Below are 13,009 nucleotides of genomic sequence, written 5' to 3'. Positions count from 1 at the left end.
CTTCATACTCACCTGTAGTGGAGCACCCACGGGGACATCACTCGAAGAAGAAGAAAAGGTTACTCACCTTGTGCAGTAACTTCTGTTCTTCGAGATGTGTGTCCCCGTGGGTGCTCCACGACCCGCCCTCCTCCCTGCTTTGGAGATCTCTCTTGTATCTTGCAGATGTTCCGGCTAGGAGGAACTGGCGGGTCGGACCGCGCGACGCAGAAAAGGCGCGAACGCCGCGGGACACACTGCGCACGCGCGGTCCTCCGGAGGGGGCTACTGCTATGAAGAAGTTTCCGGTTTGCGGCGCCGGGACGAGCCCGACACCTGTAGTGGAGCACCCACGGGGACACACATCTCGAAGAACAGAAGTTACTGCACAAGGTGAGTAACCTTTTCTTTTACATTCTCTGTCTCCACAAGCATGGTGTACATAAACCCTGAGTAATTACAATAGGGCCTTGAACAATAAATGGATTAAAAACTCATTAAATGACCAATGGCATGGTACATTTATAAATGGGTAGTAAACAAATGGCTCTGATTCTAGTGGAATTCTATAGGAATTGATGCTTGGTCTTATATTTAACCTTTTTATGAAAGGGGAAAATTACTAAAGTTTGCAGATGACACAAATTGGAATATGGTAAATAATGAAGAGGACAGGTCACTCATAGATCAACCTGGATCATTTGTAAGCTGGGTTCAAACCAGCAATGTGTATTTCAGTATGGCAAATGTAAGATCTAAGAACAAAATTTAGGCCACGCTTAAAGCATAGATGCTATTCTGGGAAGCAATGACTCAGAAAAGGTGGATAATCCCCCAAATGTGATTTCAGTGTAGTCTAGACAAAGCCCAAGAGGTTTCAAAAGAGAATATGCAAATTCCCACAATTTGCATATCCTTTCAAAACTTCAGCATAGTCTAGATGAGCCCTTAGTGCGAGGCATGGCCAAAAAAAGTTAATATATGGTCCTGGGTTGTAGAACAATACAGAGTGGGAAGGTTATATTACCTCTATTTTTGGTACTGGTGCAGCTGCTACTGAAATTGTGTCCAATTTTAGTGGCCACTTTTCAATAAGGATTTTGAAATATTGAAGGATGACTGAAGACTTGGAAAACAGTTTACAATAAGATTACAGGAATGCAATCTCTTGTTTAGTAAAAGGATACCTGCTTAGTCTGCAAGTACCTACATGGGAGAACAGATGCTTGATAACAGGTGGTTCTTTAATCTAGCTGGCAAAAGCACAAGATTCAGCTAGATGTAAGGTGCAAATTTTAAGTGAGGGTGAGTAATCATTGCAACATCCCACCAGGACAAATGAGGGATTCTCAATCACTGGAAATTTTAATATCAAGATCTGATGTTCAATCAGTTATTGGAATTAAAGCAAAATTACTATAGGGGAATTCTATGGTATCAGTCATGTAGGTCAGACTAAGTGATCACAAAAGGTCAATTTATTAAATCTTAAACCCAAAACAATGTCTAGGGGCTATGCTCTAGTTCAGTCAAAAGAGTTACTGGGCTGCATACAGAAATTAGCACGTGAGTTTATGCAAGTAGTCAGACAAAGACAGTCTCTTTATTCTTCCATAAACTTCAGATTTTCCCCTAATACAGCGTATTCAAAAGCCTCATAACAGGCTATAGGACTTCATGAATCACTGATCAGATCTATTGTAGCAAGATTGTCATTTGTTTGCTTATTCAAGTAGGAAACAACCCAAAAAACCCTCAAGTTTTGAAAGTTGAAAGCAACAGAGAACTATAAGCCAGGGATGGGGAACCATTTTTAGGTCAAGGGCTACCAACCCACAGGAAAAAAAACATCAGTCAGAGCCACTCTAGTGAGAAACAAAAAACCCCAAACCTCACTGACCTGCTCTCCAAATGAGAAAAAAAATTCCTGCACCGGTGTTGCCCGCAACTTAGAAAGGCAGAAAAAGGCACTCAACTTGAGCGCTAACCCCAAGGGGGGGGGGGGGGGGGGGAGGAAGGCTCAGGGATCATTCAGAGCTGCATAAACTCTTCAGGGGCTCAGGCCTAGTAGATTTTGTAGGGGCCCTGAGGCTCTGGGATATGGCAAAAATAAGGGTTGGGAGGGGAGGCTGCCAGGAAGCAGGGTAAGGGTATGTCATTTGGGCTGGAGGTAGGGAGCAGGCTGGGAGTGTAGGGTCTGGGCAGAAAATGGTAGGAGATTGGAACACTTACCTGGCACAGCTCCTGGGAGGAACACTGGTGGCTCTACACCTTCTTCCACCCCACTTGCAGGCACCAGTCCCCTCCCACCAGCCACAATTCCCATCAGTAGGAACAACGGGTGGATTCTACAATGCAGGGAAACTCCATCCATAGAGCCACTTCCTTCCACCTGCCAGGCAGAACCTATTGGCCAGATACAGCCCACAGCTTGCCTTGATCTGGCCCAGGAGGCTCACCCCTGAGTTTCATGAGCCAGATCAAGGCAAGCTGTGGGCTGGATGGGCCAGAGGTTTTCCATCCCTTCTATAAGCCTGGTACTTGTTGTGGGAATGCCTTTAATCAAAATATTTGCTTAGTATAACACAGAAGCCCAATAAATAAAACAGCAGACAGACCAGGCTTGATCATATTATTAATATTTTTTTAATCTTTGAACAGCTGCACCACCACGTTTTCATAAAAAAAATCACCAGAGCACTTACATTTGTACACCATACTACTTTATTTAAACTTTGGTTGGTGAATTTCTGAACATATTTTATTTCACTTAGACAGGAAAATAAGCCACTCATGTTTTGCATGTAAAAAAAAAGAATGCAAGCCATTCTCATATCGATGGACATGCTGAACATTTTTTTTTAAAGGTTTGTTTGGAGTAGTCACTGCAGTGTTTTTCCACATTTACTGAAGACTGTCTGACTTGCTTCCTAAGTAACCCTTGTAATCTTTGTAACACTGCCTGCATTTAAAAAAAAAAGTTGAGGTTAACATGTAATGCCTTATGTCACCTCTTTCTTTCTCTCTCCAATATGAGAGCCTGGAGAAAATTTAAGAACAGTGTAAAAAGGTAGCTCTGTTATATGTTTTTGTGGTAGTTCAGCCAAAAGAGGCTAAGGTACATCTAGACTACATGCCTCTGGCAACAGAGGCATGTAGATTAGACTACCAGGCATAGGAAAATAAAGCGGCGATTTACATAATCGCAGCTTCATTTAAATTTACATGGCTGCCGTGCTGAGCCGATCATCTGTTTGTTGGCTCAGCGCCGTAGTCTGGATGTTCCGCAGTCGACATCAAAGGCATTTGTCGACCACCCAGGTATGCCTCCTGGGATGAGGCATATCTGGGTGGTCGACAAATGCCTTTGTCGACCCCCGCGCGTCCAGACTACGGTGCGGAGCCGACAAACAGATGATCGGCTCAGCGCGGCAGCCATGTAAATTTAAATGAAGTGGCGATTTAAATCGCCGCCTCATTTTCCTATGCGTGGTAGTCTAATCTACATGCCTCTGTCCCCAGAGACATGTAGTCTAGACGTACCCTAAGAGACCTTCAGAAGATAGAGATTTGTTACTCCAGGTGAGTTCAAGGAAAAAATGCTTTCTGGAAATGCAATAGCTTTTCTCAGAGAAAAATGCCAGCAACTAAAGAGAGGGGAAGAAGAAAGACAGAAATACTTGAAACTCTGAACACTATTTTGCTATAAAGCTTTATCAGAAGCCTGGACTGAAAGTTACCTGAGTCTGAACAGATACTGATACTACGAGAATTGTGAGGATTGCAGGGCAATGAGTAAGACATTACACAATTGTAGTATATTACAGATATAAAGTAAAACATAAAAATGGAAAAAAATTAGTTTTATTATGTTTTGAAAAGTCAAAAGGGTAATTTTATATTACACTATGCATAAACTTTAGATATTTATATTGTTTTGGTACAACAGGTAAGACTTAAGTTGGTACTGCAACTTTACCCAGATACAAAGGATATTCAACAAAGTTTTTTGTAGTTAAATGGAAAAAAAATCCTCTTACAGTTTAGGAATTCAAACTATTTAGAAAACAAGGCTGAAACGAGAGGTCCTGAACTTCTGTTTTGGATCAAATGCTTATCTTGTCTTCCCTTTCAGATGGAAAAAGTCTTTGGAAAAGTCACCTGATCATGTCCTGAACACCGGAAGCTAGTTATCTCTATGAATTAAAGTTAGAAATTGAAGGAAAGAATTATTACAAATGGTAAAGTAGTTACAATCGCCCTCCTGTGAATAAGAAAGTGCTGATTTAGATAAAAAGTTAATTCCTGTGTAGTAAATTTAATCTCTTGCTAAATGGGGCCCAATTAGTTTAAATCCCATTCTGTAAAAATTATTCACCGTTGGTTAAGTTATTAAACTTAGAAACCTTAGAAATACATTTCTAAATCAGATTAAGTCATTGGTTTGAATGCTCAGTAAGTAGTCTCCTCATTTGTTTTGGTACACAAAGCTCTATTTAAGTGTTTACGTTTTTATGCACACCCTGGAAAATAGTGACCTTGGTTCACTTATATTTTTAGATTACTTTATTTATAGGACTTGAAAGACCATACTTAATGACTTGGAGCCCAAATTTGATAAGTTACACCAATCTATACAACCTAAAATTTGGTAATTAGCAGCTATGGGAAAAGAATCACTTTTGTTTCATATTCCTAGATAAGGAAACAGATGTTCCTGTATTTGTCAAACTATGCTTCACACACACAATAAGTTGCTCCCACATACTGAAAAGGTAGACACTCACTGTGGCAGAGATTTCAATTCAGGAGGCAAATCACAACCTACATAAACTCCATTTGCTATGCTGTATTCCAAAAGTGCACTGAAACAGGGATCCTATCAAAAAAAAAACCACAATAAAATAAAAACAGTAGCACATTCTAAATTCATTTGTGTATTTGAGAATATTAACAGGGGATGCAAGAATTAAGTATCTGTAAAAAATATAAAGAACCTGCAGACTGGTTAACAGAACGTAATTAAATGATGTTGCTGTATTTAGTTGGAGTTTACATTCTCTACAGATACTTTTAGAAGCACATTCTAATCTATTACAAGTATTAAAAAATTGCATTCTGGAAAGGCATTTGAACCTTAACTATCGGATCGATTTATAAATGATAAAGCTAATACTCATAGGAAAGTGGTGATTCTAAATACACAAAATTCCTATCTGTAGGAATAAGCTGTAGTTCCCCCTCACTTCCTTACATGGAAATGAAAGTGTTTTGGTACATCCTCTCATCTTAATCAATATGGATTTCAGCCACTTAATCCAATAATGAACCCTCCTGGCAGACCTCATCCTAGTAACATTAAGGGATAACCAAAAAACGTTTAGGTAACAATCATGATGTTTAGGTTGATTTGGATGAATTGTTAATATCTGTTAGGAGTATTCTAATTCCTTTTAGGATTAGAAAACTCCAAATAATCCAAGGACTCTTTGGGCTTGTTTATGCACTGCCTAAATTTATACCAGCTGAGGTGAGAAGTCTAATACAGTGTGTCTCATGCATTAACTGATCTGAGTAGACCCGTGGTCACCAACAGGTAGATCACGAGCTACTGGTCAATCGCAAGGCCTCGACCCGTCACTCATGAGGCATCCTGTTTGCCCCGCCCCCATTTCCCTCCCACCCCCAAGAAGCCCCACTACTTACCTCAAGGAGGGGTGAGTCAGCCCCACAGGAGGCGTGCAGGGGGTTTCCCGGCGCACGTGCGTGCGCGTGTGTGTGTGGGGGGTTGGCCCCAGTGCAGGTGTGTGCACAGGGCTTCCCTGTGCAGGGGGGAGGGTTGGCGCCGGACAAGTACGGGCGGGGCTTCCCTGTGTGGGGGGGGAGGGGTCGGCCACCTGGGCAGGCGCCCAGGCGCAGGACTTGCCTGCACTGGTTGGTCCCAGGGCAGGCGCGCGCGCAGGGTTTCCCTGCGCAGGTGGGGGGGGGGGGGGCGGTCAGCCCCCTGGTCAGGTGCACACACACGGGGCTTCCCTGGGCCGGGGGAGGGGGGTCAGCCCCCTGGGCAGGCGTGCACAGGTTTCCCTGCACAGGTGGGAGGGGGGGGGGGTCAGCCCCCGGGGCAGTCACATTCGGGGATTCCCTGCTCTGCGTGGGGTCGGCCCCGGGGCAGGCACCCGTTGGTTTCCCTGGGGGGAGGGGAGAATCCTGGGGGGAGGAAGATGCAGGGGACTCTCCGCCTCCACTGGCACCCCACTCCCCAGCCACAGAACGCTGTCCCCACTCCCCGAACTCTGTCCCCACTCTTCTGTCCCCAGCTACAGAACTCTGTCACCATTCCCGTCCCCACTCCCCGAACTCTGTCCCCACTGGCACCCTGTCCCCAGCTGCAGAACCCTGTCCCCACTGGCACTCTGTCCCCTGCTGCAGAACCCTGTCCTCTGCCCTCCCAGTACCCTGTTCCCTCTCCCCTGCCCCTAGCCGCAGAACTCTGTCCCCACAAAATGTATAATTATAAATGCTTCATTTTAGATTTAAATAGCATGAATAAAAAACAGACCATTTATTTCATAACTATAAACACCTGATTAATTTTATGTATCGCATAATTTAAAAATAAACTGTTTATCAGAGTGTGTAAGTAAGGGTTGGGGATAGCAAGTGATGGACAGGAGGAGAATAGAGAGGGCGGGCCTTCAAGGAAGGGGTGGGGCATAGATCTTCACCTGTTCTGAGATTTAAAAAGTGATCTTGGGTGTAAAAAGGTTGGAGACCACTGGCGTAGATCTTGCTAGTGTGCATTGAAAGTTCTGTTCAAAATAGGACTGGAGTGGACTAAGGCACTCTATGTACAAGCCCAAAGAGTTGTTGGATTCTTTTGGGAAGACTAAGGCAAAAGAGAATCTCTGTACAGGCAGTCCCCGAGTTACGCGGATCCGACTTATGTCGGATCCGCAGTTACGAACGGGGTTTGCTGCCCGTCTCCCTGGTCTGCTGGAGACCAGCAGACCAGGGAGACGGGAAGCAAAGCCTCTGAGGAAGCCGGCAGCGGGACAGCCGCGGCGCGTCTGGGCTGTCCGCTGCCCGCGTGCTCCACGGCTTTGCTCCACGTCTCCCCAGACCAGGGAGACGGGGAGCAAAGCCGGGGAGCACGCGGGGAGCCCAGACGCACCGCGACTGTCCCACTGCCGGCATCCTCAGAGGCTTTGCTCCCCGTCTCCCTGGTCTGATGGTCTCCAGCAGACCAGCAAGACGCAGAGCAAAGCCCTGGAGGACCCGGGCAGCAGGACTGCGGTGCGTCTCGGTCCTCCACCCGCATCTCCCTGGTATGTTGGGGCCGGGGGGCGCAGCTAGTACGTCCCCCCCAGCAGACCAGGCTTTTCTCTGGATGCCTGTGGTAGAGCAGCTGGGGCGCTGCCGGTTGGTCCCGCAGCACCACTCTGGGCGCTACTGGACCAACCCAGCAGCACCCCAGCTGCTCTGCCCCAGGCGTCCCCAAGTCAGCCACTGCTGAAACTGACCAGCACTGACTACAGGAAGCCCGAGGCAGAGTTGCTCTGCCCCGGGCTTCCTGGAATCAGCCGCTGATCAGTTTCAGCAGCAGCTGACTTGGGGACGCCTGGGGTTCTTAAGTTGAATCTGTATGTAAGTCGGAACTGGCGTCCCGATTCAGCCTGTTGAAACTGATCAGAGGCTGATTCCAGGAAGCCCGGGGCAGAGCAACTCTGCCTCGGGCTTCCTGTAGTCAGCCGCTGGTCAGTTTCAGCAGCGGCTGAATTTGGACGCCAGTTTCAACTTACAGACAGATTCAACTTAAGAACAAACCTACAGTCCCTATCTTGTACGTAACCCGGGGACTGCCTGTAATAAGCTATTAACGCATCCAAATCAATCTGAACACCATGATTAATTTCTAAATTCATATAGATCAAGATGAGAGGATAGACTAAAACACTTAATTCCAGGTAAGGCTGAAAATGGCAACTTAAAGAATGAGGCATCTCACTGATTTTCTCCATTTAAGTATATTCAGAGTTTCTCTATATCAGATCTGGGAAAAATTTGGCCCACAGAGGCTGTGGGGGACCCAAAGCAGGCTCCCCTCTTGCCTCGCACTTTGTGCTGCTCAGAAACGCAGCTGCAGGGAGTTTTTTTTTTAAACTCATAATTTGGATGGGAGGGGGGAAAGCTTTAAGAGCTACCCCCCCATAAACCAAACCCTCTGCACTCCCCACTTCTGCAACTATGCACTGCCCAAACCCTGACCCTCAATCCCGTCTTAGGTGACAACCCAAACCCCTGCACTCCCCTCTTTCACCCCAGTACTGTCCCAGGTTTCAACCCTCTCCATCCACGTTCCCTCCAAGATCCCATACATCCTCCTGCATCCCCCAATCCCTTATCCCAAGCTCCCTTTTGCATCCAACCTCCATCACAGATCCCCCACTTTCTCCATTAATATCATGTATGAGTGCAGCCCTTGACCACTTACCCAATTTCTGGAGTAGCCCCCTAAACAAAATTATTGCCCACCCATTTTTAATCACTTCTCTAAGTAGAGCTACACTAAAAGAGAACAGTGTTCAATATAGTTTTGAAAAGTTTCATATAAAGAATGAAGACACATCGTTTTTCACACCAACTAAACAAAAGCAACTGTTACGTCCACAAAATGCCATCCATACAAATACTGCACACATTTCTAAGTTCTTTTAAACAAGAAGAAATGAAAAACATCACCTTACTTTTACAAGAACATGAGGATTTCCCACCATAATGAGCAAAGCCTTTGGTCTGGTAATTGCCACATTAAATCGTTTTGCATTAGAAAGGAATCCCAAGAAATATCTATTATCATCAAATGAGCTTTCATTTGATCGTACCTAAAATAAATAGACAAAGTAACAGTCAGTAAGGGAGAAGGAAACTTGGCCAAATATCAGTCATTTTTTTCTACTGTAGTAAGGATGGCTCAGATTAAGCAGATAATAAATACCCCACCAACTACATTACCACTCTAGATTAGGGATGTTAAATTCTGATTAATCAGTTAATTGGGTAGTCGATGGAATTTCTATCGACTACTCGATTAGTCGTTAAGGTGGATGGGGCACGTTCTATCTCGCTGCGCCTCTTCCTTTTAAAATGTTATGTCTTTAAATAACTATTGTCTGACCCTCCCCCTTAACAGGCTTATCGGTTAATCGTTTAGCCAACTACTCATTTACATTCCTATACAATATAAAAGTATTTACCAGCTACAACAAAATGATATCTGACATACAAACTATAGTATTTGCCTGTACTTTGAAAATGAAAGAGTCTCTTAGGAAATGGGTGATACGTAAGTGGTAGAAAAAAAATCTATTGCCTTTTAAAATGGTGATTATAGTTATATAAAAATGCACTTTTACATACTGTTGATATGATGATCACCAAGTACTCCTGCCCTTGAAACTCCTCTACAGAACCAACTTTAATATCCATCAAATCAACATTTCGCAGAAGAAACCTAATTTTTTCTACCTATAACACAAAAATTTGAAGGAATTTGCATTTAGATGAAATAAAAAGTATCTTTCATACAAAGTATCAAAATAGAACCTAATGTACAGAATTTTATACCTCGAGGTGTTTCAATCTGGATTACGTGCATATATTCTAATTCAGAAAAATTAGCAAAATTAATTTAAATTAGTTAAATTAAATTAATTAAATTTAGCTTTTAGCTAAAATACAAAGTTAATTTGGGAAAGCGTCATATCTACTGCAAATTTAATAGGCAAAACACCTAATACTAGAGATGTTAAAGTTAGATTAATTGGCTTATCAAATAGTCGATGCAAATTGTATCAACTATTCGATGAATTGATAAGGATGCCTCTGCCTTTGAAATGTAGCAACAACCCCAGGAATGTTGCTACACTTCAAAGGCAAAAGTGCTGCGAGGAGCACTGAGTCAACAGGGGACTCAAGTAGTCCCCCACTGGCACTGTGCCCCCCGTGACATTGTAAAGCATCAGAGCTTCATGGAGCTCAGAGTCTGGCCGCTGGCTCCACATGGCACTGCTGCTTTGAAGCACCCCCTTGCCCCTCCACTGCCTCTTTCTGACAGACAGCAAGGGGGTGGTGACTAGTCATCTAGTGTGTCAACTATCCAATATATCAGATAGTTAACTAGTCGTTCACATCCCTATCTAATACTACAGTTTAGATATGATTAGTTGACTATGGACAAAATGGACATTTTAACCTAGAAGTGATATTTTTTCAAACGGCTTCAAATTAGTTCATGTGTCTTGCTTTTTTCTCACATTAGTATGGATATGAACACCACATCTCGAAGCATACCAGTTATGGAAACTGGTAACCATCTTTTCTTGAGTGCTTGCTCACATCCATTCAACACAAATGGCTCTAAGTAGTATCTTCAAAAGTGGATAGAAATCAAGGACATGCTGACAGCAACAATGCTCTGTCGAACCCAGTATCCTTCCTAATCTGCTGAGTGATGGTGTAGCAGGAAGTAAACGTGTACACTAAAGACCACTTCACAGCCTGGCAAATGTTCTTGATAGGAATATGGACTAGAAAGAGGCCTATAACCTGGTCAAGTGCGCTCTTGCCAATGTAGGTGGATGTACCCCCGCCAATTTATAGCACATATGGATGCAGGGGGTTATCCATTTAGAAATCCTCTGTGAGGACACAGAGACCTTTCATCCTATCGATGTACGCGATGAAAAGCTGGGACAACTTACAGAATGAATTAGGAATGTAAGTATAGAAAACAGAAAATTGGGGCTGGAAGAGAGTTCAAGAGGTCATCAAGTACAACCACCTGCTAAAAGTACAACCAACCCCAACTAAATCATCCCAGCCAGGGCTTTGTCAATCCGGGATTTAAAAACCTCTAGGGTTGGAGATTCCACCACCTCCCTAGTGAACCCATCCAAGTGCTTCACCACCCTCCTAGGAAAAACTATTTCTCTGATATCCAACGAGACCTCCCCCACTGCAACTTGAGACCATTGCTCTTCCTTCTGCCACCACTGAGAACAGCCTCTCCATCTCCCCCTTCAGACTGCTATCAAATGCCCCCTCACTCTTCTCTTCTGTAGACTAAATAAGCCCAAATCCTTCAGCCTCTCCTTATAGGTCATGTGCCCCAGCCCCCAAATCATTTTCGCTGGGCTCTGTCCAATTTGTTCACATCCTTGCTGCAGGGCAGGACATGAGTAGGGAACAGAATAGGAGCTGAGTAAAGAAGAGGATTGTCTTACACAGTTTCAGTTCTTACTGGAACTGAAGTTGAGTATTCGACTACTCGCTTCCTCCCTCCTAGTAGAACAGTTTTTCCAAATACAGGCAGTCCCTGGGTTACGTACAAGATAGGGACTGTAGGTTTGTTCTTAAGTTGAATTTGTATGTAAGTCGGAACTGGTACATATTGTAGGGGAAACTCTAGCGAAACATTTCTCCAGAGCTCAGTTTTATTCTCCAACACCTCACTTCCCTCAGTCCTTTATTCTCAAGCTGAGCTGTCTGCTGAGAAAAGCCGCTCCGCGTCTCTTTGGTCTGCTGGGGGGGGGGGGGGGGGGCGCTAGCTTTGCGTCTCCCTGGTGTGGTGGGGGGAAGCGGCTAGTGCGGGGTTGCCTCACCCCGTTTGTAAGTAGGGATCCGATGTAAGTCGGATCCATGTAACCCGGGGACTGCCTGTATCCAACCTAGACCTCCTCCACTGCAACTTGAGACCATTGCTCCTTGTTCTGCCACTTGTCACTACTGAGAACAGCTTCTCTCCATCCTCCTTGGATCCTCCCTTCAGGTAGTTGATCCTCCCTTCAGGTAGTTGAAGGCTGCTATCAAATCCCCCCTCACTTTTCTGTAGACGAAATAAGCCCAAATCTCTTAGCCTTTCCTCATAAGTCATGAGCTCCAGTCCCCTAATCATTTTTTTTTGTTCTCCACTGGACTCTCTCCAATGCGTCCACATCCTTTCCATAATGGGGGCCCCAGAACTGGACATAATACTCTAGATGTGGCCTCACTGGTGCCAAATAAAGGGGAATCACTTCTCTAGATCTGCTGGCAAGGCTCCTTCTAATGCACCCTAATACGCTGGATTCGCCTTCTTCCCTTTTTTAAAGATAGTTTAGTCCATTCCAGGTAAAAGGCAAGCACTCTCCTGATGTCCAAGGCATCGAGATGTCTTTCCTTGTTGGTCTTATGTGGTTTATGGTAGAAGACTGGGAGGAAGCTTTCCTGACACACGTGGAAAGAAGAGACCACATTTGGAAGCAAGGCTGGAGCTGCACCTTGTCCGTGAAGACAGTATAAGGCACCACTGACGTCAAGGCATGGAGTTCAGAGACCATCCAGATAGGCATTATTGCTCTCAAAATACCTTTAATGAGAGGTGTAAGAGGGTGCAGGAAGTCATGGGTTCAAAAAAAAAAAAAAAAAAAAAAAAAGCGCCCAATCAGTCTAAAAAGGATCATGTTAAGATCTTATTGAGGGGTTCAAACCCACAGAAAGAGTCTTTCAAGGCTCTTCAAGAACCTGACTGTCAAATCATGAGAAAAAACTGAGAAGGCTTGAACTGGTGGGTGAAAGGCTGAGATTGATGCAAGTGCCAGGCCTTGATGTTTCAGATGGAGATGGTGGTTAAAAACGGTTTGCCAAGAAGCCCTGCGGGGATTGGGGGGGGGGGGGGGGGGAGAAGAGAGAGAAGGGGATGTTAAACTGCTTCTGTGTGGCCCATACAGAGAATCAAGTCCACTTCACTAAGTCAGTTTGCCTTCAGGTTCTGTGCACCACCTGGAGTTTGTTGACATTTATACAGAGGGCTGTCTTTTCCTAGGACCATATGTCCTGCATCTTCAAGCTGCAGTGATGAGTGCCCCAGCCTACGTCCAAGGCATCAGACACTAGGTTGGCTGAATGTGTGGTAGTTTGAAATGGAACACCTACCATGACATTTTCCTGATTGGTCCACCACAAAAACAAGTTGAGGACCCTGGGATGGTCA

General features: G+C 44.7%; 1 protein-coding gene across 4 annotated transcripts in view; it reads right to left on the bottom strand.

The window, feature by feature from the left end:
• Positions 1 to 3,827: 3,827 nt before the first annotated feature.
• Positions 3,828 to 13,009, bottom strand: part of MOV10L1 (Mov10 like RNA helicase 1) — a 108,238-nt gene continuing 99,056 nt past the window's right edge. For all 4 annotated transcript variants that reach the window (XM_075927999.1, XM_075928007.1, XM_075928014.1 and 1 more), the window contains 4 exons: positions 9,397 to 9,504; positions 8,724 to 8,861; positions 4,767 to 4,858; positions 3,828 to 4,175 (listed from right to left, as the gene is read on the bottom strand). In XM_075927999.1, coding sequence (XP_075784114.1) covers positions 4,166 to 4,175; positions 4,767 to 4,858; positions 8,724 to 8,861; positions 9,397 to 9,504 — 348 coding nt within the window. In that variant the 3' untranslated portion in view covers positions 3,828 to 4,165. The remainder of the gene's footprint in view (positions 4,176 to 4,766; positions 4,859 to 8,723; positions 8,862 to 9,396; positions 9,505 to 13,009) is intronic.

The sequence above is a fragment of the Pelodiscus sinensis genome, chromosome 1 (assembly GCF_049634645.1).
Source record: "Pelodiscus sinensis isolate JC-2024 chromosome 1, ASM4963464v1, whole genome shotgun sequence".
In the NCBI taxonomy this organism is placed as follows: Eukaryota; Metazoa; Chordata; order Testudines; family Trionychidae; genus Pelodiscus; species Pelodiscus sinensis.
Note: the sequence above shows the minus strand (reverse complement) of the source record. Positions and strands in the feature narration are given on the sequence as shown.